This window comes from Salvelinus sp. IW2-2015, linkage group LG33 (assembly GCF_002910315.2).
Source record: "Salvelinus sp. IW2-2015 linkage group LG33, ASM291031v2, whole genome shotgun sequence".
In the NCBI taxonomy this organism is placed as follows: domain Eukaryota; kingdom Metazoa; phylum Chordata; class Actinopteri; order Salmoniformes; family Salmonidae; genus Salvelinus; species Salvelinus sp. IW2-2015.
In genome coordinates this window covers 8527244-8554097 of record NC_036872.1, presented here as the reverse complement: position 1 = coordinate 8554097, position 26854 = coordinate 8527244, and the positions used below count along the sequence as shown (strand labels likewise).

Genomic DNA, 26854 nt, shown 5'->3' with positions numbered 1-26854 from the left:
GCGTCTGGGTTGCTTTCTGGCGGTTTTCAGACTGAGTTATTATAGTAGCCTATCTGATTTAGACGACATGTGATTATAGACAATTAATGGAATTAGGAAAAACTCCACTACAAAGAGTTTTGTAGTTTTACAAACAAAAAAGTCATCCTGTGGGACTGACGTTAAGAGTAGTCACTGTACCGTTAGTCCCCACACAAACACTTTTTAATAAAGCGCCCCTTGTTTAGGTGGGCGGTGAGTTGGATGCGTGAACATGGAAAGCAAAGGACTGAGGTATGCTGCTGTAGCAGTGTGTAAATTTAACTGGGAACACTGCCCGGAGAGCTGAATAATGACTGGACTAGGCTACACGCGAAATCAGATCACCAATTTCTTCAAAAATAGTTGAAGAAAGAAGTAACTAGGGTACTAAAGTCGGGAGGAAGTCGATCCAAATGTTGTGTCCACAAACTTTTTAGAACTTTTCCTATCTTTAAGAATGAAAAACTGCGCTGCACAAAAGGTCCATTGATTACAGGACAAGGTAAGCACGAACACGTTTTACCCCATTAATGGTTCCTATTTTCAACAGAGAGTATTTTGTGTTAAACTATGTATTTCATATTTTTAGAACTGCATTTGAAGAACACTTTATGAAGGTATCTAGCATATTGTGCCCATTCTATGTGTGTTATTTCTAAGCTTTCCGTTCTGAAGTTTTTGTGTCTTTTAAAATTGGTTTTGTACACCAGCTTCAAACAGCTGAATATACAATATTTTTGGTTATGGAAAATATGTCAGTGGTTTAGATGGTAGGCCTACAACGATTCTCTTCACAATGATTGTTTGTTTTGTCACATAAACTGAAATTAGGCGAACTATTAGAATTTTGGCAACCAGGAAATGGCAGAGCAATTTCTGCATAGTGCATCTTTAATTGCTTTTTATTTGAATTTTTCTATTCAGATTTGGGTAAAAAGGCCAAAATATACAATTAAATGCAGAAATCGCTCCGCCATTTCCTAGTTGCTAAAATTATAATAGTTCGCCTAATTTCAGTCATTGTGTAGAGAATCATTGTACCATCTAACCCGCTGTGAAATATATATCCATAACCAAACATATTTGTATATTCAGCTGTTTAAAGCTGGTGTACAAAACCGAAAGTAAAAGACACAAAAAAGAAACTTCAGAATGGGAAGCATAGAAATAGCACACATAGAGCAGATCTAGCGCTTCTTAGACTTGCTTTCAACGGTAATGAAAGATCTACAACTCACTTTTCTATGTGAATTTGCTCAGATTGCCTGAAAAGTTACATATTGTAGCTTTAAGACATTGAGGTTATGGACATATCCTCTGCTGTCAGGCATGCATCCACATGAATGTGAAACCTATTGTAGAGTTGGGGGCTGTGGTCGAAACAATAGTGGAACTTGTTTTGCTAACCCCGATTTTCCCACGACCATATTTGCACCCGGACATTCCCCAGTGGTCTGGATCATATCCACTAAATCCAATAGGAGGATTAAGGAAGTCACACTGTGTCTCTAAGGGGATAGTTATCCTCAGTCTGACCCAGCTGACATGTCATCATAAATCATTACTACTACCAATATGTTGGAGGAGTGTGTGAATGTGTGGAGACTGATGAAGGGAGGACAGCTCATAGTAGTGGCTGGAATTGAATTAATGGAACGTTATACATTTTGTATTTGACACAGTTCCATTGCATTAATGAGCCTGTCCTCTGATTTAAAGGCCCAGTGCAGTCAAAAACGTGATATACCTATGTTTTTTATATATATTTCCATACTATGAGGTTGGAATAATAATATGAATATGTGCAATTTATAATGATCCCCTTTTAGTGTAAGAGCTGTTTGAAAAGTCTGCCTGAAGGTTCAGCCTGTTTTCGTGGGATGGAGTTTTAGCCTTCCATGGTGACATCACCATGCAGTAAATTAGTTAATAGACCAATAAGAAGAGTTACAAACTTCTTTGCCAATAACAGCACATTTTCAGTTTTCCCATCCCCACTCAGACCACTCCCAGACAGTCCTAGCATAATTCTTGCTTGAAGAAGCTGCTAAGAAACCATTTTTGTTATTTTTTTTGACCATTTTAATTGAAAAGGATCACTTTAAGGTACTTATATTGTTACCCTGAAATGCTTTGATATTGAGATTTTAAAAAACGGCTGCATTGAACCATTAAATTGAAGTCAGCTTCCACTGGTGTGAACACAATAGTATTAGCTCCTGGTTCTGGACTCATTCTGTGTTTGAACTCAAACAGAGTAGTCTCAAACACGCCTGGCCAATGACTCATTCATTTGTCACCCCTCTGTTTGGAGAGTTTATCAAAGAAAGCCTCTTCATCCTTTCATCTTTTCACCCTCCACAGTAAAGTCTGATAATCCTATATGTTGGAGTGTGCTAGAGGCACTCTGTTTTCCCTGACTGGATTGCAGTCTCTCTATTTGTGTTGCTCCTCTTGGAGGAAGTTTACATGTCAACCCCATGTGCTGTCAGAGAGAGTGAGAACATTCTACAACCAAGGACATGCTACAGTTTATGATGTTTGTAGCTGATACCAAGGATGTACTGTATAACTCACTGTTAAAGGAATGCCTAGACAAGGTGACTACATCCTGGGGAATCCAGAATGATGACATAGCATTGCTGTCTCTCTCTCTGTGTGTGCGTGTGTGTGTGCAAGTGCATGCGTGTGTATCTCTGTGAAACAAAAAGGTGTTGTTGGATTTGTCATAGTAAAGGCCAGACACAGCCCGCAACTGTATGGTTGATTCTGACAGGAGACCTTAACTTGGGTTTCCAATGATTCCCCAACAGGATACAGCTTGTTTTGTACAAAGCGACACTATATATACAAACGTATGTGGACACCCCTTCAAATGAGTGGATTCGGCTATTTCAGCCACACCCGTTGCTGACAGGTGTATAAAATCGAGCACACCGCCATGCAATCTCCATAGACAAACATTGGCAGTAGAATGCCCATACCGAAGAGCTCAGTGACTTTCAACATGGCACAGTCATAGGATGCCACCTTTCCAACAAGTCAGTTCGTAAAATGTTTGCCCTGCTAGAGCTTCCCCGGTCAACTGTGAGTGCTGTTATTGTGAAGTGGAAACGTCTAGGAGCAACAACGGCTCAGCCGCAAAGTGGTAGGCCACACAAGCTCACAGAACAGGACCGCCGAGTGCTGAAGCACGTAGCATAAGAATTGTTTGTCCTCGGTCGCAACACTTACTACCGAGTTCCAAACTGCCTCTGGAAGCAACGTCAGCACCAGAACTGGTCTTCTGGAAACTCATGAAATGGGTTTCCATGGCCAAGCAACTGCACACAAGCCTAAGATCACCATGCACAATGCCAAGTGTTGGCTGGAGTGGTGTAAAGCTCACCGCCATTGGACTCTGGAGCAGTGGAAATGTGTTCTCTGGAGGGATGAATCACGCTTCACCATCTGACAGTCTGACGGACAAATCTGTGTTTGGTGGATGCCAGGAGAACTTTACCTGCCCGAATGCATAGTGCCAACTGTAAAGTTTGGTGGAGGAGGATTAATGGTCTGGAGCTGTTTTTCATGGTTCGGGCTAGGACCCCTAGTTCCTGTGAAGGGAAATCTTAACCCTACAGCATACAATGACATTCTAGGTGATTCTGTGCTTCCAACTTTGTGACAACAGTTTAGGGAAGGCCCTTTCCTGTTTCAACATCACAATGCCCTCATGCACAAAGCAAGGTCCGTACAGAAATGGTTTGTCGAGATCGGTGTGGAAGAGCTTGACTGGCCTGCACAAAGCCCTGACCTCAACCCCATCGAACACCTTTGGGATTAATTGGAACGCCGACTGCGAGCCAGGGATAATCGCTCCAACATCAGTGCCCAACCTCACTAATGCTCTTGTGGCTGAATGGAAGCAGGTCCCCGCAGCATCACCGAATGGAAAGACTTCCCAGAAGAATGGAGGCTGTAATAGCAGCAAAGGGGGGGGACCAACTCCAAATTAATGCCCATGATTTTGGAATGAGATGTTCGACGAGCAGGTGTCCACATACCTTTGGTCATGTAGTGTATGTTTAGTAACCAAAAGATCAACCAGAACACACATTTTGCCCATAGTGACAAATGGAGCTTCCCGTGGAGTGACTGTGGACTAACCTCTACTTACTCTGACACCCTTCTCTTTCATCAGTTTATCAAGCTCTCCTGCCAGTCAACCAGTCTGTATTAATGCTGTTAATAAATACCACACTTTTTGTTTTTCGCTTAAACAGGACCCCCCCCCCCCCATGCCCCAGCGTCACTTCCAGTTTCCCCTGAAGAACTCAGCACCTCAGCATGACATAAGGGATGAATGAGGTACGGAGGGATTAAGGGACCATCTGAATAGAACCCAAGACCCCAGGAGAACACACAAGGGGTTTGCCCTTTACAATCGCAGGAGTCATAGGTCTTTACCAGCTTTCTGTTTCTGTCATCCCCGAGTAGAAAATGCACCATTAGCAGTGTAGTCATTCAGAATTGATCAGGTGGTGGTTGCATGTTTCCCCACTTGAAAAGGCTTCTGGGTTTCTGGGTCGTGGCCATTAAATAAATGTTTTGCAACACATAGTTTTTTCCCTTATTGAACCAGGTAGTTCCCCCTCTGTTTTAGTCAGTTTAGCATCTGCAAAAGAAAGGGAGATACATATTCCATAGCATTACTATAATGTAGTAATGGGTTACTTGCGTACAGTGCCTTCAGAAAGTATTCACACCGTTTTACTTTTTCCAGATTTTGTTGTATAACATCTTGTGTAGATCGGCAACGATCTACACTAATATATCTTGATTATATAAGTATTCACCCCCCCTGAGACAATACATGGTAGAATCACCTTTGGCAGCGATTACAGCTGGGAGTCTTTTTGGGTACGTCTCAAGATATTTGCCCATTTATTCTTTTTTAAATTCTTCAAGCTCTGTCAAGTTGGTCGTTGATCATTGCTAAAAAAAAAAAAACATTGTCATGTCTTGCCATAGATTTTCAAGCTGATTTAAGTCAAAACCATAACTAGGCCACTCAGAAATATTGCTGTCTCGGTAAGCAAATCCAGTGTAGATTTGGCCTTTTAGGTTATTGTCCTGCTGAAAGGTGAATTCGTCTTCCAGTGTCTGTTGGAAAGAAGAGAAAATACTCAGCCATGGGAAAAGTGTATTTGAAGTCATCCTCTGTTGTGTTCTCTGTCTGGTCAGTAAACTGGTTGGAAATTCAGAGGCATCCCACTCTGTTCTCCTACCCCAAATGGAAAATCTGGGCACCACTACCATGCACTAGTTTCGGGCCAGTAATGGTCAGGCAATGCATTGCTCAATATTTACAGATGACGTTCCCAGGCTGCCAGCGGCTGCAAATGGCTGACTGGTGGACATTCTGTGCCATCAACGCGGCCCACAAGATGAGCAGGATGCCAGAGCTCTGCCCACACACATCTGGGTTGCAGTGCACTACATTTGACCAGGGCCTATAGGGTATTACCCCCATAGTGCACTATAAAGGAAATAGGGTACCATTTCAGCCCTGGCTACTTCAGGATCAAGGCTACATACAGGAGCATCACTTTTAGACATACATTTTCTGTTTCTTGAAATACACAGTCCAATCACCCAAAGGCTCATTTTATTCAAGTGACTGTTTGTCGTGCAATCAGTGATAGTTGTTCAAGGCCCTGTTCATTAAGCACCAGATAGAAGAAAACAGACTGAAACAGGAACCTTTTTATTTGTTTTCTGTGGCAAAAATATTTCCCGCTTGTGTGCCCAAATGAACACGAACCAGGTCATTCACAGTTGAGTGAGACCAAATACAAGGTCTATGATTGGACTGCTAAGTTTCTCTCCCGTGCCTTTGACCTATGACCCAGATGGAGTTATAACCTGTGTATTTTGCTATGGTGTTTTTTAGGACCGCTCCCCTGCCACTCTACTAAGAAGGTGTCGCATCGCCATGACAGAGACGGACACGGCTCCTTCGGCCGCGAACAAGGCTGCCCTGTCCTCGGGCTCAGGGGAGGGAGGAGGAAGTGGGGAGGGACAGCCTGATGCCGATGGTACCTGTCCTGATCTGTCGGCACTGGCCGACCTGTTTGAGAGTGAGGAGGGCTCCCAGTCACCTCAGGACCCGGCTCCGGACGTCGACCGGCCAGGCCAGCTGCAGCCAGGGGACAGCCGACAAAACCTCCGCATGAAGTTCCATGGTGCCTTTAAGAAGGGCATCTCTAACCCCATGGACCTGCTGGAGTCGACCATCTACGAGTCACCCGTGGCGCCCGGGCCCAAGAAAGCCCCCATGGACTCTCTCTTTGATTATGGTACCTATAGGCACACCAACAACAAGAAGCCACGCAGGAAGAAGCTCCCACGAGGGTGAGGAGGGCCCTCTGTTTTGAAGTAGAAACGTGACTCATTCGTTATGGTGGCTTTCATGAGTCTATGAGCTGAGGCATGCTGATGCATAGATTGTTGAACAACATGTGGAGTTAGAAGCAGCATAGTAGATCACTTCTGGGGTGTAAATGTGACCGACTGGGTTCGAACTCGGTTTCTCCTGCATGCCACAAGACTGTGTTAACCCCCTGAGCTTAAAACCTAGGCATCGGCTTGGAGAGTGAACGCAAGTCTTCAGGTGTCAGGCAAGGTTGTTTATCACACAATTGTGATTCACCTAACTATCTCTGTTACACAGACCACACCATCGGGTTTGTACTTGGAACCAAAGGTTGTTAGACATGTTTAACACCTCACCATATAATATAAAAGACAAATTCCCGTTAGAGATGGTCTGGGTTATAGATACTCAAAAACTACCTCTATGATTGTGGCTATATATTTCTACCATATAAGAGATTTCCCCTAAAAATGTTGATCAAATTGGCTTGGTTTCTGAGCTGAGAGTTGTATTAATATTCTATTTTACAATACATTGCAGTTTTCATTATTAATCAAAGGCCCGGCTTGGGAAAAAATGGCTCATTGCAAAAATATAGAAACTCCTTCAACTGCCACTGTTTAGTCACAGAGGTGTGCCCCTCTCATGTGGAACTTCATAAACAGAAGGGCTAGTCAGAGGGACATTCAGTCATCTAACAGAGAGTGTGTTGTTGTTTCCGTCCTCACAGCCGTTGAGGTAATATTTAGGCTGGAGCTTGTTCCCGGCTACCCGCTTCACAGTGAGGTCTATTTATTGAGTAGTTCAGTAGTAGAATTTGGACAGCAGTTCACTTTATATGGTTTAACGTTCAACTTTTTTTCTAGGCTACAACTACTGGTAACATTTTACATAGTCCACAGGTATAATGAATTATGATGGAGTTATAATGCATTGTTAGACTTGTCATAAGCATATATGACCCCCATATTATATTTTTATCATCTCATTATGATCCTGACTAAATACCAGCCATTTTGAGTGTATTAAACATTTGCTAAAATATTTAAAAGGCTCATACATGCTCATAACAAGTAATAAAGCATTATTTTACTGTTGGCTTTAAATAAAGCGTTGGCCCAACTGCCATTCTTGAACCCCACTGTTTAGTCCCACCACCTCTAGGCCTATTGACGCCAGAAATCACCATTTAAAAAAATGATCCAGGAATAAGCTGCCATCTTTCATTTCAGATCAGTAATGTAACACAGGGATTTCTGTGTCCCTACCAATGATGTCTATAAACACTTAGAGTATGTGTTATACACTGAGTGTACAAAACATTAGGAACACCTTCCTAATATTGAGTTGCTCCGCCTTTTGCCCTCAGAACAGCCTCAATTCGTCGGGGCATGGACTCTACAGTACCAGGTGTTGAAAGCGTTCCACAGGGATGCTAGCCCATGTTGACAGTTGTGTCAAGTTGGCTGGATGTCCTTTGGGCGGTGGACCATTCTTGATACACACTGGAAACTGTTGAGTGTGGAAAAACCCACTAGTGTTGCAGTTCTTGACACACTCAAACCGGTGCGCCTGGCACCTACTATCATACCCCGTTCAAAGGCACTTAAATATTTTCGCTAGCCTGTTCACCTTCTGAATGGCACACGTACACAATCCACGTCTCAATTGTCTCAAGGCTTAAAAATCCTCCTTTAACCTGTCTCCTCCCCTTTATCTATACTGATTGAAGTGGATTTAACAAGTGACATCATGGCTTTCACCTGTATTCACCTGGTCAGTCTATGTCATGGAAAGACAGGTGTTCCTAATGTACACTCAGTGTATGTGAGTATATGTATGTCAATGGTCCCTACATAGTAAGACTGAGACGTCCTGCAATGAAAGTCTGGACCCTCCGGGCTTGGACCCACCCAAGGTGTTGAAGGTGTTTAACCGCATGCTGCTCTTCGATGGCGTGTCACGGGCCGACCCAGAGGCCCTCTCCGGCCTGCTGGAGTACCTACAGGGTCAAGAAAAGAGGCTCACCGACGAGGAGTTCAAAGGTGAGACAACCCCATTGGTAGTGTGGTGGGTGGAGCGCTGTGGTGCCAAATATCTCTTGTCTCAGCTTTCACAGCCAAACGCAGAAAGGTCGGAGGAAAAGAGAGAAAGTGTGTGTTGATTTTTATTTTATTTAACTAGGCAAGTCAGTTAAGAACAAATTCTTATTTACAATGACGGCCTAGTAACAGTGGGTTAACTGCCTTGTTCAGGGGCAGAACAACCAATTTTTACCTTGTCAGCTCGGGATTCGATCTAGCAACCTTTCGGTTACTGGCCCAACGCTCTAACCACTAGGCTACCTGCCGCCCCAAGGAGTGGGGCTTAAGGGGTGGGACTAAGATAGCATCAGAACTTTATCTCAAACATGTCACATCTGGCCTCCTGAGTGGCACAGAGGTCTAAGGCACTGCATCGCAGTGCTAGAGGTGTCACTACAGACCCGGGTTCCATCCCAGGCTGTGTCGCAGCCAGCCGCGACTGGGAGACCTATGAGGTGGCCCACAATTGGCCCAGCGTTGTTAGGGGAGGGTTTGGCCGGCCGGGATGTCCTTGTTCCATCGCGCTCTAGCGACTCCTTGTGTTGGGCTGGGTGCATGCACGCTGACTTCGGTCGCCAGTTGTACAGTGTTTCCTCCAACACATTGGTGCGGCTGGCTTCAGGGTTAAGCGAGCAGTGTGTCAAGAAGCAGTGCGGCTTGGCAGGGTCGTGTTTCGGAGGACGCGTGGCTCTCGACCTTCGCCACCTCCCGAGTCCGTACAGAAGTCGCAGCGATGGGACAAGACTGTAACTACCAATTGGATGTCATGGAACAACAAAACATCTCACGTCTGTTACAGTTGCCTTACTAAAGGAGAAGCCTTACTTTTTAGTCCACTTAGCCCTGAGCCTAACACCTTCAGTTAATGTGTCATCCTGGAGTTTTGTCATGACTTTGTGTATTGATAATAGGAATCGATGTCTAAACAGACCTTTTTCTGCCCTTATGGCTTCAACTCTTTGGCATGTCCTGTGACTTGGTTATCTGTCTCTGACTTCTCAGTATTCCACCGTCCTCTTTTCCCTGTTGTTCTTGGCTCCATAGAGCACGTGTCAAACTCATTCCACGGAGCGACGAGTGTCTGTGGCTTTTCACTCCTCCCTTGTACTTGATTGATGAATTAAAGTCACTAATTATTAAATAACTCCTTAACTGGTTGTCTAGGCCTTTAATTGAAAACCACAAAACCTGCAGACACTAGGCCCTCCATTGAATGACTTTGACACCACTGCCATAGAGTAATGAGAAGGAAACTACTGTGATGTCAGAGATTTTGTCCTGCCAAGGGTTGGTCCAAGGACAGCTTCCTGTTGCCTGTGTGTGTGTGTTTGTGTGTGTGTGTGTGTGTGTGTGTGTGTGCTTTATAACAGAGAGCAGAGAGAAATCACAGCAAACTGTCTCCTTCTGGGAAGAAAATGACTAAAGTGGGCTTGACAGACTACATGAAAAACTCAGACTAAAAGTAAACAATAGAAGCAGACAACTTACTTTACCACCACGTTTAGTTTGGCTGTTGTTTCTCCTGGTTTTGAGGCATTTTCATGTTTAGTGAAATGTCTTGCTTGCTTCCCTTTCCTTTCTTATTTTATCACTAACGATTTATCACCAGTTTTTACTTTTTCAACAAACATAAAAATGTTTGTGTCCCAAACCTCTTTCTCTTCTCTCAACTGGCAACTGTGTTTCGGGTGATTTGTTGGATGTTCCTCTCTAAGCACAGTTCTGTGTATCATAAAGTTCACCTGTACTGCAGCACAGTGAAAAAGCATTTGCTTCAAATTGGAGGGTCCTGCTCCGTCTGGGGAAAGGGGATACCTAGTCAGTTGTACAACGGAATGCATTCAACTGAAATGTGTCTTCCGCATTTAACCCAACCCCTCTGAATCAGAGGTGCAGGGTATATTTCAGAAATGCATTTCATTACATTGTTTATTAGGTGATTGCTTATGAACTTGGCACTTGGTGTCGCCGTGGCTGCAAGACCGTTTGTCACATGAACAATGTACCTTGCTGCCTCAAAGGATATTTTAAAAGTATTTTTTTTATGTCCAGAACTATACATGTACATGCTGTTTCTGAGTACCCCTCCCCCCATCAATTTGGTTTTATTTTTCTCCCAGAACCTTCTACAGGGAAGACATGCCTGCCCAAAGCCCTTCTGAACCTGTACAGTGGTCAGAATGACACCATTCCTATGTTGATGGACATCGCAGAGCAGACAGTCAACCTCCATGAGTTCATCAACACGCCCTTCAGAGACGTCTACTACAGAGGTAAACTCTCTTCACATTTTAGCCGCTAAAAACACCAGGGTCCTGTTCAATAGGTACCACAGACTGAAATGCTCACTTTTGGTTTCTGTTATGAACCGTGAACCTTTATAATGATTATTTAAAAAAAATTGTGCGCCCTAATGAACACGACCCAGTACTGTATTAACCAATCATTTGACTAGGATTGAAGAAGATTATTTCAAACGTGGACTGTGTTTTATAATTTGATATTATCACAGATAAAAGTACCTACCTGAAATGTAGGGCCTACTATGCACACGTAGCCCTGTACTACTTCCATGAAGGCAGGCTTAATAGAGACGCCCTTACCTACACCGAGTCCTCCACTGCCCCTTCTGCACAAAGAGACCACACATCCCAGTCTCCGGCCCAACCCAGGGCTGCTCTATGGGGCTTCTATTTCCAGAGGAAGGCTGGATGATGTGGCTGTTACACCTCCACGATTGGCCTTTACAGCTTGGAAACAGCAGTGCAGCACACCTATTTCTTCCATCCACTGTCTTAGGTCTAAGCACAATAAACTCCCTGTCTAAAAAAAAAAAAATTCACTCATCACACACTGTCAGCCACTTTAAGATTTGCTGTTAGAATGGGATTTCACACTTTTGCCAGGATATCTCACATTCCGTGCGTCTGAAATTACTCCCTATGTAGTGCACTTTTTTTCCCATAGGGCTCTGGTCAAAGGTAGTGCACTATATAGGGAATAGGATGCCATTTCAGACACAACCATAGTCCACCTCCACACAGTAATGAAGTAGTAGACAGATGGTGATTGCTGAGGAGCCCATGGCAGCCATATGGTCTACTTACTGTTGGTACAGGTCCCCTTTAATGAACATACAAGCCAGAAGGAATGTGTTTATGTCTGTATGCCTGTGTGCCATGACTGTTCACAGATTTGACACTGCAGCAGAACCAAGCCACCTTTGTTGAACATTAAAAAAAAAAAACATTTATTGATGAGATACAGGGACTTAGTGAATGTGGTATCGCCTTAGTTACAACAATACCGTTGTTGAAATGTGGATAGGAGAGGAAAGCGGTTGACCTTCGACCCAGTCTTGGAATGGAGATTTTTGCGTCTTTGTCCGAGACCTCTAGTCAATGCACCTTTCCTCACTCCTGAAGGTGGAACTCAGCAGACAGTGAGAGACCAAACAATGCAATAAATCCACTGTAGAGTTCAATCCCTCTAAGTCAAGGCTGGAATAGAGAATATATGAATGATCTAAGAATCCCAATTTAACCACTTGTCCCTTTACCCAATGTGTTGACTGACTGTTGTGTGTTCTGACAGGCCAGACGGCGCTCCACATCGCCATTGAGAGGCGCTGTAAGCAGTACGTGGAGCTGCTGGTGGAGAAAGGGGCAGATGTTCACGCCCAGGCCCGCGGACGCTTCTTCCAACCCAGGGACGAGGGGGGCTACTTCTACTTTGGTAAGACACCATAACGTTAGGATCAGATCTGATCCATTCTTCTGTCTACAGAAACCGCAAGATTCAGATTCAATATTTTTAAGTCCTCAGTCATCAGGGGCTTAAAGTGGCAGTACATTAAGTGTAGGAGTATAGTTTAAAACCTCTTGGATTTAAAGTCCCCTGTTTAGGGGACCTGCGTGGTCCTGGTACCGGTTCCGACTGACAGTTTTGCTTATAAATCGTCCCACGGACACAGTAGTATGTTTTTTGTGCCTGTGTGACTTTAGGATGTGAAATCAAAAACCATTTGAAGCTTCTCTCCTACCATTTCATTCGCTCTTCCAACTGTCCAACTCCTGGCTGAACCCTACGTCAAAGCCACTGACAAAGCGCAGGCCTGCAATCAACAGGTCACTTCCTGTTGAACGTGGAATGAGGCAGCGCTCTGTAAATTGGTTTGGAAAGGTTGAAAGCGTCTGAAAAAGTGTTCGATTGGAAAAGCTTGGTTATTAGCTAGCTACTGTACCTTTTGATTTTGGATCCCGCGACACGATTGGCATCAGTTGCTGGGACCGCTGCTATCTGTCCAGGGATCCTGACGACCAAGGGTCTGATGATGAGCTGCTTGGCGTAGCAGCTAACCTAGCTGCCACTGTTAGCTGCCTATCAAGCTAGAGGGGTTTCCTTGAGGACTTGAACGCAGCCTACAACGCGATTAGCCATTGTGGCTGGGACCGCGGATTATCCCAGGCTTGTGGTTGTCTAGATCCCTATTTTGTTGCTGTTTCCATCTTCCCTGCGACCTGCCCTGTCTGGAATTGCAGGGAGTAACAGCGTAGCCTACGTTGCTACCATGACAAAGACCAAAGCCGGTGGGAGTACCGTTGAGGACAGTGGTGTCTCTCTATCACAGGTAAAGGATCTTTTAAACAAACAAAAAGAGTTCTACAAGCAGTTGTTACAACAAGAAAATAGCTTCAAGTATTGTGTTCAAATACTAGTGCAGTCAACTAATAAAATAATGGACAACTTGAGCAGAGAAGTCCAGGACCTGAAGAACAGTTTGCAGTTCTCACAGGGTCAGCTAGATGAGTTTAAGCAGGAAAACGGCAAGATGGCAAAAGTCTATAAGTCATTGAGAGAGGACATTAGTTCTATATGTGAATCCATGATAACCATTCCAGAGAAATCAGATTATCTCGAGGGACAATCAAAATGGAACAACATTGTTCTAGATGGAATTGCAGAATCTACACATGAGATCTGGACGGAGTTTGAGGACAAAGTGAGGAAAATTATCTCGGAGAAACTGAAGACGGACCACATGAAGATTGAGTTAGAATGGACCCACAGGACTGGAGAACCCAACACCGGCCCAGGTGACAGGCCCCGTTTGTTAGTCGTCAAGCTCCTGTATCAGGACTCAGATGTAGACACAGGAAGTGGATAGTACGAGTCTCTGAGTTTATTAAAGTACAAGGGGCAGGCAAAAGGTAAGTCAAGGCATGCAAAGGGTCGTAGTCCAAATCAGAGTCAGGCAGGTACATGATGGCAGACAATCGGTAGGTCAAGGATGGTGCCATGACTTTCACTCCTGGGTGAGGATCAAAGAGAGCCCCCCCCCCCTCTCTCTTTGATCCTCGGTCGGTTTTATGACTTAACGACCAGTCGTAAATGGTTTCTAACTCTCTCCCCTCTGCCTCTCAGTATCCACGAATGGAATGTCTGAGTGGTATAGAGAAATTCTTGCCCAAAGAACTTCAACATCCAAAAGTGGATAATGAAACAATATTCCTAACATAAAGATTGTGGGAAATGGTCGGTGGGGATCCAAACAATGATGATGTATCATTTGTGATTTTGTGGTATCATTAAAGATGTTGTAACGGAGACATTGTAACTTTAAGATCTTTCACAATGTATATGTCAGAGTTATGTCTAAATGTTGTAAAACTCATATGATTAAATATGAAACTATTTGTGAGAAGATGAAATGTGATTTTATCCTTCTAAATGAGAATTGTTTTTCATGTAAAGTTTTACCCAGTTAGTAACCACGCCCACGTGAGCACAGACATTATGCCAAAAGGATGGAACGCCTCTTATTCCAGAGTGCTTATAAAACGACTCCTAACGAAATTTACATTAGACCAGAAAACGTGGAGTGGTGGCTACACATGGAAATGATTGCATGCAGGTAGCCTAGTGGTTAGAGCATTGGGCCAGTAACCGAAAGGTTGCTGGATCAAATCCCCGAGCTGACAAGGTACAAATCTGTCGAACTGCCTGAGCAAGGCACTATTCCCCGAGCAACGAAGACATGGATGTTGATTAAGGCAGCCCGCCACACCTCCTTGATTCAAACGGGTTGGGTTAAATGCAGAAGATACATTTCAGTTGTACAACTGACTAGGTATCCACCTTTCCTATACGGACGGTAAGCCAGACGTCACAAATGGTTTAAAACTACTAGACCAGAAAGTGTAGAGCTATGGTTAGATGGTAAAATGGTTAGACTCTACCAGACCAGGAAAGGGTAACTCAACAGAGAGAAGATGAAGACTAGACATGCAGCTCTGCATGAAATGTAGTCTAGGAAACTCAACTGAAGTTGAGAAAAGAAGAACCATTTCCTTATCAAACAACCATTGGAACGTGTTGTATCCAGTCTAACGAACACTTCCAGCAAAGAAAGCTACTACTAAGGACATGGTGACCTCTGGTGAACAACCAGAGACTTTCTTTTAAACTATTCGTCACATACTGATTGGGTGATTTCAACAGAGAGAGACGACAAAGACATACAAGCATAAATATGTACATTGCATTTCTAAATCCGAATGAGCGGTTGTTTGGGTGCTAAATATCCATATTTACAATGAGCGTATTATTCAACTGTATGTACGATAGTTGAATTCCTTTGTCTCTCCCTCTCCCACTCTTTCTAAGCCGTTATATCGGGTTTGTCTACCAGGGACTTTTCATTGCATTGTTAGTAATCAATGTATAATCAATCCTGTGTGTGTGTTTATGTAATTCTGTGTGATTATTTAGTTAGTAAATAAATAATTAGGACACTTTGTGTATCGCTGAGTCATCATTTAGACTAGGGTTCGTGCAGATTTAACGGTTTATGCGACGTTCAGAATGAGACTGATATGAGGTAATAATAATAAATGAATGGCTAAGATGATAACGATATATTCTGATATTCTTGAGTTAATTCTGGAAACGGTAACTCATTAAACAAACTTTTTCCGTGGTGCCCCAAGATTGCTTGTGAGTTAATTGTTACATGATGAATGTAATCATCGTAATAATTAAACATAGTTCATTAATTTTATAAAATAATCGTCATCGCATTAATCGTACCAACATCACGACACAGGCAAAGAGTCGTAGTCCAAATCAGAGTCAGGCAGGTACAGGACGGCAGGCAGGGTCAGGACAGGCAGAAAGGTCAGGGGAAGAGTAGGAAAAACTAGAGCACAGGAAACACGGCAACATGCTGGTAGGACTTGACGGGACAAGACGAACTTGCAACAGACAAACAGAAACGCAGGTATAAATGCACAGGGAAAAATGGGAGACACCTGGAGAGGGGTGGAGACAAGCACAAGACAGGTGAAACTGATCAGGGTGTGACATCCTGAGGTTCAAGGACAAGGTTGCGGTTCTGGAAAAAGCCAAGAATTTTAGGGGAACATATATCTATTTTACAGTCATCTAAAGCCTATTCTTTTGGGGTGTTTCGCAATAGGCCAACAAGTGCTAACAGTCAGTATCTAAATAATGTGTATGAAATGCTAGATAGGGTATACGATAACAGAGAGGTCAACTTTCTTGGGGACCTGAATATTGACTGGTTTTCATCAAGCTCTCCGCTCAAGAGGAAGTTTCTCACTGTAACAATGCCTGTAATCTGGTTCCTGTTATTAATCAACATACCAGGGTGTTTACTAACATTACAGGAACAAGATCATTCAGGTCTTGATCACATTTTTACTAATACTGTACAACTCTGAACTAAAGCTGTATCCGTACCCATTGGATGCAGTGATCACAATATAGCGGCTATATCTAGGAGAACCAAGGTTCCAAAAGATGGGCCTAAAATAGTGTATAAGAGATCTTACAATTTTTTTTGCTGTGACTCTTATGTGGATGATGTAAAAAATATTTGTTGGTCTGATTTGATTAGCAAGGAGCATCCAGACGCTGCACATGATGAATTTATGAAATGTCTTTTTCTAATTGATGATAAACATGAACCTGTTAACTGACTGGCAGCTTCATTAAATAGTACCCGCAAAACACCAGTCTCAATGTCAACAGTGAAGAGGCGACTCCGGGATGTTGGTCTTCTAGGCAGAGTTCCTCTATCCAGTGTCTGTGTTCTTTTGCCCATCTTAATCTTTTCTTTTTTTTGGCCAGTCTGAGATATGTCTTTTTCTTTGCAACTCTGCCTAGAAGGCCAGCATCCCGGAGTCGCCTCTTCACTGTTGACGTTGAGACTGGTGTTTTGCGGGTACTATTTAATGAAGCTGCCAGTTGAGGACTTGTGAGGCATCTGTTTCTCAAACTAGACACTCTAATGTACTTGTCCTCTTGCTCAGTTGTGCACCAGGGCCTCCCACTCCCCTTTCTATTCTGGTTAGAGCCAGTTTGCGCTGTTCTGTGAAGGGAGTAGTACACAGCTTTGTGTGAGATCTTCAGTTTCTTGGCAATTTCTCGCCTGGAATAGCCTTCATTACTCAGAACAAGAATAGACTGACGAGTTTCAGAAGAAAGGTCTTTGTTTCTGGCCATTTTCAGCATGTAATTGAACCCACAAATGCTGATGCTCAGATACTCAACTAGTCTAAAGAAGGACAGTTTTATTGCTTCTTTAATCAGAACAACAGTTTTCAGCTGTGCTAACATAATCGCAAAAGGGTTTTCTAATGATTAATTAGCCTTTTAAAATGCTAAACTTGGATTAGCTAACACAACGTGCCTTTGGAATACAGGAGTGATGGTTGCTGATAATGGGCCTCTGTACGCTTATGTAGATATTCCCTAAAAAAAATCAGCTGTTTCCAGCCACAGTATTCATTTACAACATTAACAATGTTTACACTGTATTTCTGATCAATTTGAAGATATTTGAATGGACAAAATTTTTTGCTTTTCTTTCAAATACAAGGACATTTCTAAGTGACCCCAAACTTTTGAACGGTTGTGAATGTTTCATTGCTTTTCAACCTCTGCCATTTCGTGGATTCAGAGGAATCTATCTAAGATAACTCAGAGGGTTTCTTTAATGGAAGCTTGTCTAATGTCAAACATGAAGGGTGTGGTGTACCACCGGGAAGTTCTCTAGGCCCTCTACTGTTTTCTATTTTTTACCAATGACATGCCACTGGCATTAAACAAGCCAGTGTGTCCATGTATGCTGATGATTCAACCACATACGTGTCAGCAACCACAGCTAATGAAGTCACTGAAACCCTTAACAAGGAGTTGCAGTCAGTTTTGGAATGGATGGCTTGTAATAAACTGGTCCGGAACATCTCTAAAACTAAGAGCATTGTATTTGTTACAAATAATTTCCTAAGCTCTAGACCTCAGCTGAATCTGATAATGAATGGTGTGGCTGTTGAACAAGTTGAGGAGACTAAATTACTTGGTGTTACCTTCGATTGTAAACTGTCATGGTCAAACATATAGATTCAATGGTTGTAAAGGGTGGCTATTTGAAGAATCTCAAATATAAAATATATTTTGATTTGTTTAACACTTTTTTTTGGTTACTACATGATTCGATATGTGTTATTTCATAGTTTAATTGTCTTCACTATTTTTCTACAATTTAGAAAATAGTAGAAATGAAGAAAACCCTTGAATGAGTAGGTGTTCTAAAGTTTTAAGGTGAAATCTTATAGTTAGTGATTTTATAATTTGATGATACTATATTTAGAAAGCATATAAGTCATTTCAAGCCTTATTCAAACAGTTTTGTTGAATAGGAAATACGTCATATGAAATATTTCATGTTTTCATATTTTTATCATATTTGCACTGTTTACTTGAGCTTGTGTCCTCAAAAGTGACTACACCGCAGCAATTTCAAACTTTTTTACCAGAAAGGTGAGATTTTAGCCTTTATTGGAGTATGCAGCGTTACTAGTTATTGTTTATGGTCCTCTCATGATAAATAATTACTTTCGGGATCACGTAGTTTACATTTTAGATTACATGTAGTTACATTTAAGAGTTAAGCACATGATGAGACTTCATACATGTCCTATTTATGGTAACATTCTTGCCCTAGCATTGTATTATTGAACTTTGGCAGTATTTTGATACTGTTAAAGTCATATTCTATTCCTCTTGGTTTTTTAATGACATGTCTGTAGTTTTCCATGTCTGTAGTTTTCCATGACAGGTGCCTGAGTTCCCGACATTGTGAGGTCATGTCAGTGTATCTTAAAGCAGTGCACTTGAAAAGTGGTTTCTAGCTACCTCAGTGTGCCTTTATTTTACATGCCCAGAGGTTTGGGCTACAAAGACTGGATCACTGCGCAGTTGGATAACTTGGAGTACTATACCACTACTAAGGTAGTGTTAAGCATCTTTTGGAAAATTTTCTCAGTTACCATGGTAAGCAGCAGTGGAAAAATTACCCAATTGTGATACTTGAGTAAAAGTATAGATACCTTAATAGAAAGTTACTCAAGTAAAAGTTAGTCACCCATTAAAATACTACTTGAGTAAAAGTCTAAAAGTATTTGGTTATAAATATACTTAAGTATCAAAAGTATAAAGTTGTAAAAAAAAATGTGTAAAGTACAGATACCCCCAAAAACGACTTTAGTGCTTTATAGTATTTTTACTTAAGTACCTTACACCACTGATGGTAAGATTAAGTGACATTAGAGCCCACCCTTCCCTTTTTACATGGCAGGTTTGGGCTGGGAAAACGCAGTCAGAACAGTTCGCTAGGCTAATGATAAACTCATATAACCACCCAAAACTAGTCTGAAGTCATATCATCAGAAATGTCATTATTAGTAGGAGGCTTCTCCAAAAAAGAAAAGAAAACAATGATGTCACAAGTTCAACAAGTATTTCCGAACAGTTTAATGAAAGGTGTCTGTGTCTTGCTGCTGAAAAAAACCCAACATACATTCTTCCCTTTAAATGGGCGGGCTGCCTCTGTTTTGCTGACCTCACCGAGGTTGCTGGTCCATTGACAGAGAGCCTCCAAATAAAACGTGCCACTCCATATTGCCCTCTGCTAATTGGAGAGTATCCCTGCAACTCTTATCCCTGAACCAAACATCCCACTACAGGTGTAGGATCTTAATTGATCACCCTGTTGCAGGAGAACTTTCCTGCAATGCAGGAAATGTAAAACTTGTAGTGTATTTGAGGTTTAAAAATGTACACTTTGAAATTTAAGACTTGATTTTCCCTTTACGAAAAATGTATCAACCCCTACAAAAATTGGCATTAATTATAATCCACATAATAATTCACATTTTCTGTTGCTGCAGGATTATTTTCCTGTTGTAGCAAACTGGCACAAATTAAGATCCTCCGGAGTAGACTAGCCTACATCCCATTCACCTCAACAGCCCTTCCAGCCTCAAGTTCAAAAAACTAATACCATTTTCACACTTTCATGTTGACCCGAACTAGACTGTGCTGACTGATATTTCATTTTGACATTGTCTTTTCTGGCACTGTGTTTGCAACTATGGTGAATGCTTTACCAGGCCAGTGCAGAAACCTACAGCTCTGCTCAGGAATGTGAAAGGGATATAAAGGAGATAGAGGGAGAGAAAGAGAGACATGCAAAAGACAGGAGATTTGAGTAGGCAATTATTTCCCCAAGAAACTCACTACTGCCATTGTTATTGTATTAATGCGTTATGTTCCATCACACGAGGGATTATATCCAGTTGCACTAAGTGCGACTGTCATTCCCAAATCATTCCAAACTCCTGGCGTGTCTGTGGCACAGTGCAAGTCATTCACTCTGGAGCTTTGTGCTAAGGTGACCAGGAAACCTGGCAGAGGGGCGGCAGCTAATGTGATTTAGTGCTTACTCCAACACTCCACGAGCTCCCGTGCAAATCCATGAAGAAGAACATTTCCCATGCGAGGTGACAGGGTAATCTGTCACCCGTGGCAACGGCTCGTTTTCAGTAGCTGCTTTTGGCACACTGGTTTCAATGCACAGGCCACTCCCCCAGACAAGTAGTACTAATTGTGCCCTTTTCGTTGCAAGGTTTTAAATCCAATCTTTGATCCACTTATAGGTAGGCTTAGCCTGATGACTCAGACCTAATTCTTCCGCCGCTCTGTTGTTCGCTACATATTTTTGTCTGCCATGTCCATAGGCCCGGTGTAGCGTTTGGCCTGAGTAAGAAGTCTGGGTAGCCAGGCAAAGAAAGCCTTCAAAGACATGTTGAAAGTGGTTTGCTGTTCCATATGAACTTACATCACTTCCCAGAGTGGAAAGAGACTGCCTGAGTGCCAGTTGGGCAGGGTTTGCACGTTTGGGTCTTTTTCTATTGCTTCGGTTGTAAAATGGGATACCCTTGATTGATGTGCTTGTTGCTGTGTGTATCTGACTGTATCTCTTTGACCAGGCGAGCTGCCTCTGTCGCTGGCAGCGTGCACCAACCAGCCGAACATGGTGCACTACTTGACCGAGAACGCCCATAAGAAGGCTGACCTTCGACGGCAGGACTCGCGCGGCAACACAGTGCTACACGCCCTGGTGCACATCGCCGACAACACCCGGGACAACACCCGTTTCCTCACCAAGATGTACGACCTGCTGCTGACCAAGTGTGCCAAACTCTACCCAGAATGCAGCCTGGAGGACGTTCTCAACAACGACGGCATGTCGCCCCTTATGATGGCAGCAAAGCTGGGAAAAATTGGGGTGAGAACGAACTCATGTATCACGTGTATGAGGAATCATACTCTTAACTGGATAGTTTGTATAACACATGGAAATGCTATCGTGTGGTGCCTTGTTGGATTATATATTCTATTATTGACAGAAGATATAATCGCATGCATTGTAAAACAGACAACCAAGGTCAGCTTTTGTTATTATTATTTCTCCCAGGTTTTCCAGCACATAATTCGCAGGGAGATCAAGGACGAGGAAGCGCGTCACCTCTCACGGAAGTTCAAGGACTGGGCGTACGGCCCCGTGTACTCCTCCCTGTACGACCTCTCCTCACTGGACACCTGTGGAGAGGAGGTGTCAGTGCTGGAGATCCTGGTCTACAACAGCCGCATCGAGGTGCGTGAAAGCCCGCTTAGATAAAGCCTTGACTCTAAAGCTCTGGGAGCTAACGCAAGTCTACAGTGTATTTTTTTGTGGCTGAGAGTGTGAGGTGGGATGGGGCAGGCAGAGGCCAAGTGTGGATTTTTGCCTTTTTACCTGTAATAGATTTGTTTACCTGTGATAAAGGGAGAGCCAGCATGGTAGGAAAGATGGAGTGTGATTTCTCTTTCACACCATACTCTCTTCCTATCATTATTGTGAGTTTTCCTGCACTGTCCGTAGAATCGCCATGAGATGCTGGCTGTGGAGCCCATCAACGAGCTGTTGAGGGCCAAGTGGCAGAAGTTTGCTGCCGTCACCTTCTACATCAGTGTTGTCTCCTACCTGGTGACCATGATAATCTTCACCCTGGTGGCCTACTACCGCCCATCCCAGGGAATGGTACGGACATGACCAACAACTCGAATACAAATGCAACAAATATATGCACTTATTCAATGTCGGTTTGGATGAAAGTGTCTGCCAAGTGGCATTATTATGTGTATTGTGCAAACAGTATGGGTGCCATGATCAGCAAAGCTTTAACTCTGTTTGTCCCTGCCCAGCCTCCGTACCCTTACACCACCTCCACAGACTATCTGCGTCTGGGAGGGGAGGTTATCACCTTGGGCTCCGGAGTCTTCTTCTTTCTCACCAACGTAAGTCTGCAGCCTGCAGCCACTACATCTTCTTTCCGGTTGAACCATCCAATCAGAGTTACAGCTTTGAATGTTGACTCTACAATTAACAACTTGTTTTTAAAGAGGCCTCAAAATGTGTACACAAACACACACTTTCACTATAAATCTTCGATCTCCCCTGTAAATTGACCTCTCTCTCTCTCTTTCTCTTTCTCTCTCTCTCTCTCTCTCTTTCTTTCTTCTTGTGTCAAACCCCAAAATTAAAATACAGTATGTTTGTGGGCAGCCATTACCAAAATCTCTCTCTCCCTGTCCCCTCTTTGTAGATTAAGGACCTCTTCCTGAAGAAATGCCCCGGGGTGAACTCTCTATTTGTCGACGGCTCCTTTCAACTGCTCTAGTAAGACTCCAGCTCCCCCCCCTTAACCTTCAGCTCCTTTGTAACACCCTCTGACTTGTACCCGAGGCTAATTTATCATCCTCTCTTAATTGAGTCTTCTATTTAATTCCACATTAAAGCCCCCCCTTTTCCTGGCACGTTTTCTAGTTTACATCTTCTTTAATTAAACTCACGATCCCAACAAAGAGCGGAGGATGTGGAGCACCGCTCCGAAGGGTGTTTTGTTTGCATCATTAGTGCTGCATCTGCGAGAGCCAACATGGTGTCCGTTAAATCCCAAATGGCATTCCTGTGTACTGGGAATGTTCCCTGTATCTAACACGTAGGAAAGGATAAGGATTATTGCTGTTTCCTGGAATCTGAACACCAAGGCCATTAGGGTACACTGTTGCAAAACATTTTGAATCGGAAAATGAAAACGGGTTTCTTACTGGACAAGTTCAGTTAGTACCTAGGGGTTTCGGTCCGTTTTCTTCAATTTTGTGCCTAATGAACACTATATCTCTAGCTTCATCTACTCTGTGCTGGTGATAGTGACTGCGGCCCTCTACCTGTCGGGTATCGAGGCCTATGTGTCTGTGATGGTGTTTGCACTGGTCCTGGGCTGGATGAACACTTTATACTTCACCAGAGGCCTGAAGCTCACCGGCACCTACAGCATCATGATACAGAAGGTATCGACTCCTTCACTCTTTCATCCATCACATTGAATTTGAAATCAAATTGGACACTAGACACCTGATCACAATTGATCCTTCCTTGGCTCTCAGATTCTCTTCAAAGACCTGTTCCGGTTTCTGCTGGTCTACGTGCTCTTCATGATTGGATACTCGTCAGGTAGTGTCCCCTACTGCACACTTCTTCTCCACAGTCTGTCGACCAGTTGAAACAGAGGAGAAACCTACCTTATCATCTCCTCCTGTTTCCCATGTCACCCCCCAGCTCTGGTGTCCCTCCTGGCGGTGTGCCCCGGGCCTGACGAGGTGTGTCCGGAGGAAGGCGGCTGCCCCACCTACCCCCAGTGCCGGGACACGGACACCTTCAGCAACTTCCTGCTGGACCTGTTCAAGCTGACCATCGGAATGGGTGATCTGGACATGGTCAGCAGCGCCCAGTACCCAGCTGTCTTCCTCATCCTGCTGGTCACCTACATCATCCTCACCTTCGTGCTGCTGCTCAACATGTTGATCGCTCTGATGGGAGAGACAGTGAGCCAGGTGTCCAAGGAGAGCAAGAAGATCTGGAAGCTGCAGGTGAGTGAGGAGGACAGCTGATGAACAGCTAGGTCCCCTATGCAGTAAACACTATTCATTAAAGCACAACGCAGCAAATGTTGTCACGGAAAACGAAAATAAACATGTATTATTGGAAGTCCAGGTAGTCCCTCCCTGTTTCAGTCATTTTTCTTACGTTTGGTACCTAGTAAATAGGACCCTGGGAACCCCTGGTGATGGCCTTATGCACAGTGCATCCTCTAGTTCACCGTCACATTAGTATGTTATGAAAAACATTACTGCATGTTGGTTGACGTTATGTTTTAACAACAGTGGGCTACGACAATCCTGGACATCGAGCGCTCCTTCCCTGTGTGTCTGCGGAAGTCCTTCCGGTCCGGGGAGATGGTGACAGTGGGGAAGAACTGGGACGGTACCCCTGACCGTCGCTGGTGCTTCAGGTACACATGCTAATTTCCCTGAACTCTCACCCCTCTCTGCGTCAGAGAAACGTGTCTGATTGGTAAGTCAAATGCAAACATCTTCTGTGGTCGTTTCAGGGTGGACGAGGTCAACTGGTGCCACTGGAATCAGAACCTGGCCATAATCAACGAAGACCCGGGCAAGAACATAACAGAGACCCAGCAATGCTCTGGTACAGTGCATCAAACCGTCCGTGGCCTGAGGAGAGGTGAGACTCTTTTACGGCGTTCTCAAAAAAAAAATGCACTGATGCATACGTACAGTTCACCAAGGCTAATATACAGTGTATAAGGGCAAGCCAAATCACATCAGCCAACATTTGACTTTTTTTCCCCAACCCATGTAGATCGCTGGTCCACGGTGGTGCCACGGGTTGTGGAGCAGAATAAAGGGCCACGACCACGAGACCTAGTACTGGAGATGGAGCCACTGACCCCCAGACACAGACCCTGTGCAGAGGGCTAGAGCCCAGCTAGGGCTATGGCCCAGCTCTGGGGGCCTCCAGGAGCCCGGGTCCTTAAGAACACCCTGCAGATCGGAAGTACTCAGACTGACAAAGAAGAGTTGGGCCACAAAGTTTGCCACTTTGCACAAAACTCTGTTGGCATGAGATTAGAACCAAAGATATGTACAAAGTATTATAAGACAATAGAAAGGATTTAGAAAATATAGGAATGTAGTGTATGGTCAAAGGAAACCATTAATTTGTTTATCAAATGCTTTTTTATGAAACTAGTTGTGAATGGTGGTCATACCTCTGATTATAAGTATCCTCTACCGTGGTGGTTTTAACCCAGGAGGAAGGACCCTCGGGAAGCTGTTACCTGACAGAATGCCCTGGCTTCAACTTTCAACATATCCAAATGTGTGTTTTCAAGAGTTGACCATAGATGAGACGTACGTCGATGTGATCTATTGGGAGACTGCTGATGAAAGCATATTGTACCTCTGTATTTAAGAAACCTTGCTCAGGGAGTTCAAGAAGGCCAAAAATATTTATTATATTCTTACACATATCGTTGTTGTTTTTAGTATCTGGAAAAAGGACTGAGAGGAACTGATTAAAGTTCAAACAACCATTTTGGGATGGGATGTTCAAGCACAATATGTACTGTATGTATGTAGCTATGTACTAAATGACAACAACAAAAAAGAACGCTAGCTTTATATGGCCCACTGTTTTTCATTTCCATCAGTCTAGTCCTGTTGATAGTCCGAAGCACAGGGCCCTAATTTTATTATTCATGCTTGGATAGGATTGCTTTGATCATAACTGCAATTTTTACTTGTTTTATGAAGTGTGTATATCATTGCAAAGCATATCGAAAAACAAACAAACACTGAATTTATTTGTTGAGAGGAAGATATATTCTCCCCAACAGTATTTACGTGGATGTGGGTTTTCTTAAGCTTTGGGTGTTATACCAAAATGAAAATATGCCTTCAATTATAACTGAAACATATGCTACTGATCCAACATCACCCAGGGAATGGTGTTGAAGATGTAAGCTGTTTTTTTCCATCATGTTTTGTTGAGGCATTTTGATTCATAATGGACATTAGCTTCCTATGTGTTTCAAAATGTTTTTCTTTTCTTTTATACAATTCCTAATAAATTTTGCGACAACGTTAACTCCTGGTCTTTTTGCCTTTTTCTGAAAAAAAATCACATTATATACTATTATATTGTATAGGCTACAGCAGGGAACATCAAATAGATTCAGCCACGGGATGATTATTTTATTGAGCCGGTGGCCGTGACATAATTACAAATCATTTGTAGACTACCCAAACAGATATATTATTTGACTAAAATAATCATTTCAAACCTTGCTTACATTTGTATAAAATATATTGTGCGTGGGAATACTTGAACAGTTTTCCAAAATTAAAATCACTTGAAGCTGATTTCCTGGTGTTTTTACAGTCTTTTATGTCCAACAATAAAAAATAAAATAATATTTTTTACAAAATGTAACCAATTTGGCCTGCGGGCCACAAATTGGTGAACTCTGGGCTACGGTAAATAATTTATTTCTGTTCTGAAGCTGCAATCTACTGTAATCCTTATGTTGGCCAGCAGATGGAAGCAGATGTTTAAATTCCTAAATGATATAGTCAGTGCCCTCACGTCGCAAAAGCACCCGTGTTGTATTCATTAGGCACCAAAAGGAAGAAAAAAGACCACCTGACCTGAGCTTGTCCAATAAGAAATCCTCTTTTTCCATTGGAAATGTTTTGCTACGGTGTTTCCCTAATGAATACAACCCTGACCAATTACTTTTTAATCTAAACACATCCTCATTCATCAGTCAAAGCCCCACTACCCCCGAAAGCACCTCCAAGATTTTCCCCTTCATCCAGCAAACCTGCTCCTTTGTCTTCCCCTGCCGTCTAGTTGAACAGGCATGTGTTTCAGATACGTTGTAGGCATAAGTGCTGCACGACCCTCCAACCATGATGCCCGGGACTGTATTCAGAAAGAGTTTCAGAGTGCTGATATATAATCGTATTAATTATGGTCTAAAAGGGAAATTTGACCCTA

General features: G+C 43.1%; 1 protein-coding gene across 2 annotated transcripts; it reads left to right on the top strand.

Annotated features, from left to right (window-relative positions):
• The first annotated feature begins 226 nt into the window (after window positions 1-226).
• On the top strand, window positions 227-25942 carry LOC111957978 (transient receptor potential cation channel subfamily V member 4-like). Of its 2 annotated transcripts, none has more exons than XM_023979118.2 (16): window positions 227-523; window positions 5957-6417; window positions 8300-8484; window positions 10644-10796; window positions 12118-12258; window positions 20880-21178; window positions 21368-21547; window positions 21815-21973; window positions 22138-22230; window positions 22539-22612; window positions 23121-23286; window positions 23383-23449; window positions 23555-23865; window positions 24160-24287; window positions 24387-24517; window positions 24656-25942. In XM_023979118.2, the coding sequence occupies exons 2-16, from the start codon at window positions 5999-6001 to the stop codon at window positions 24772-24774; spliced, it is 2625 nt and encodes an 874-aa protein (XP_023834886.1). In that variant the 5' UTR covers window positions 227-523; window positions 5957-5998; the 3' UTR covers window positions 24775-25942. The 2 variants fall into 2 exon arrangements, with proteins under 2 accessions (XP_023834886.1, XP_023834885.1); XM_023979117.2 differs by lacking the exon at window positions 227-523 and adding an exon at window positions 4302-4371.
• The last annotated feature ends 912 nt before the right edge of the window (window positions 25943-26854 follow it).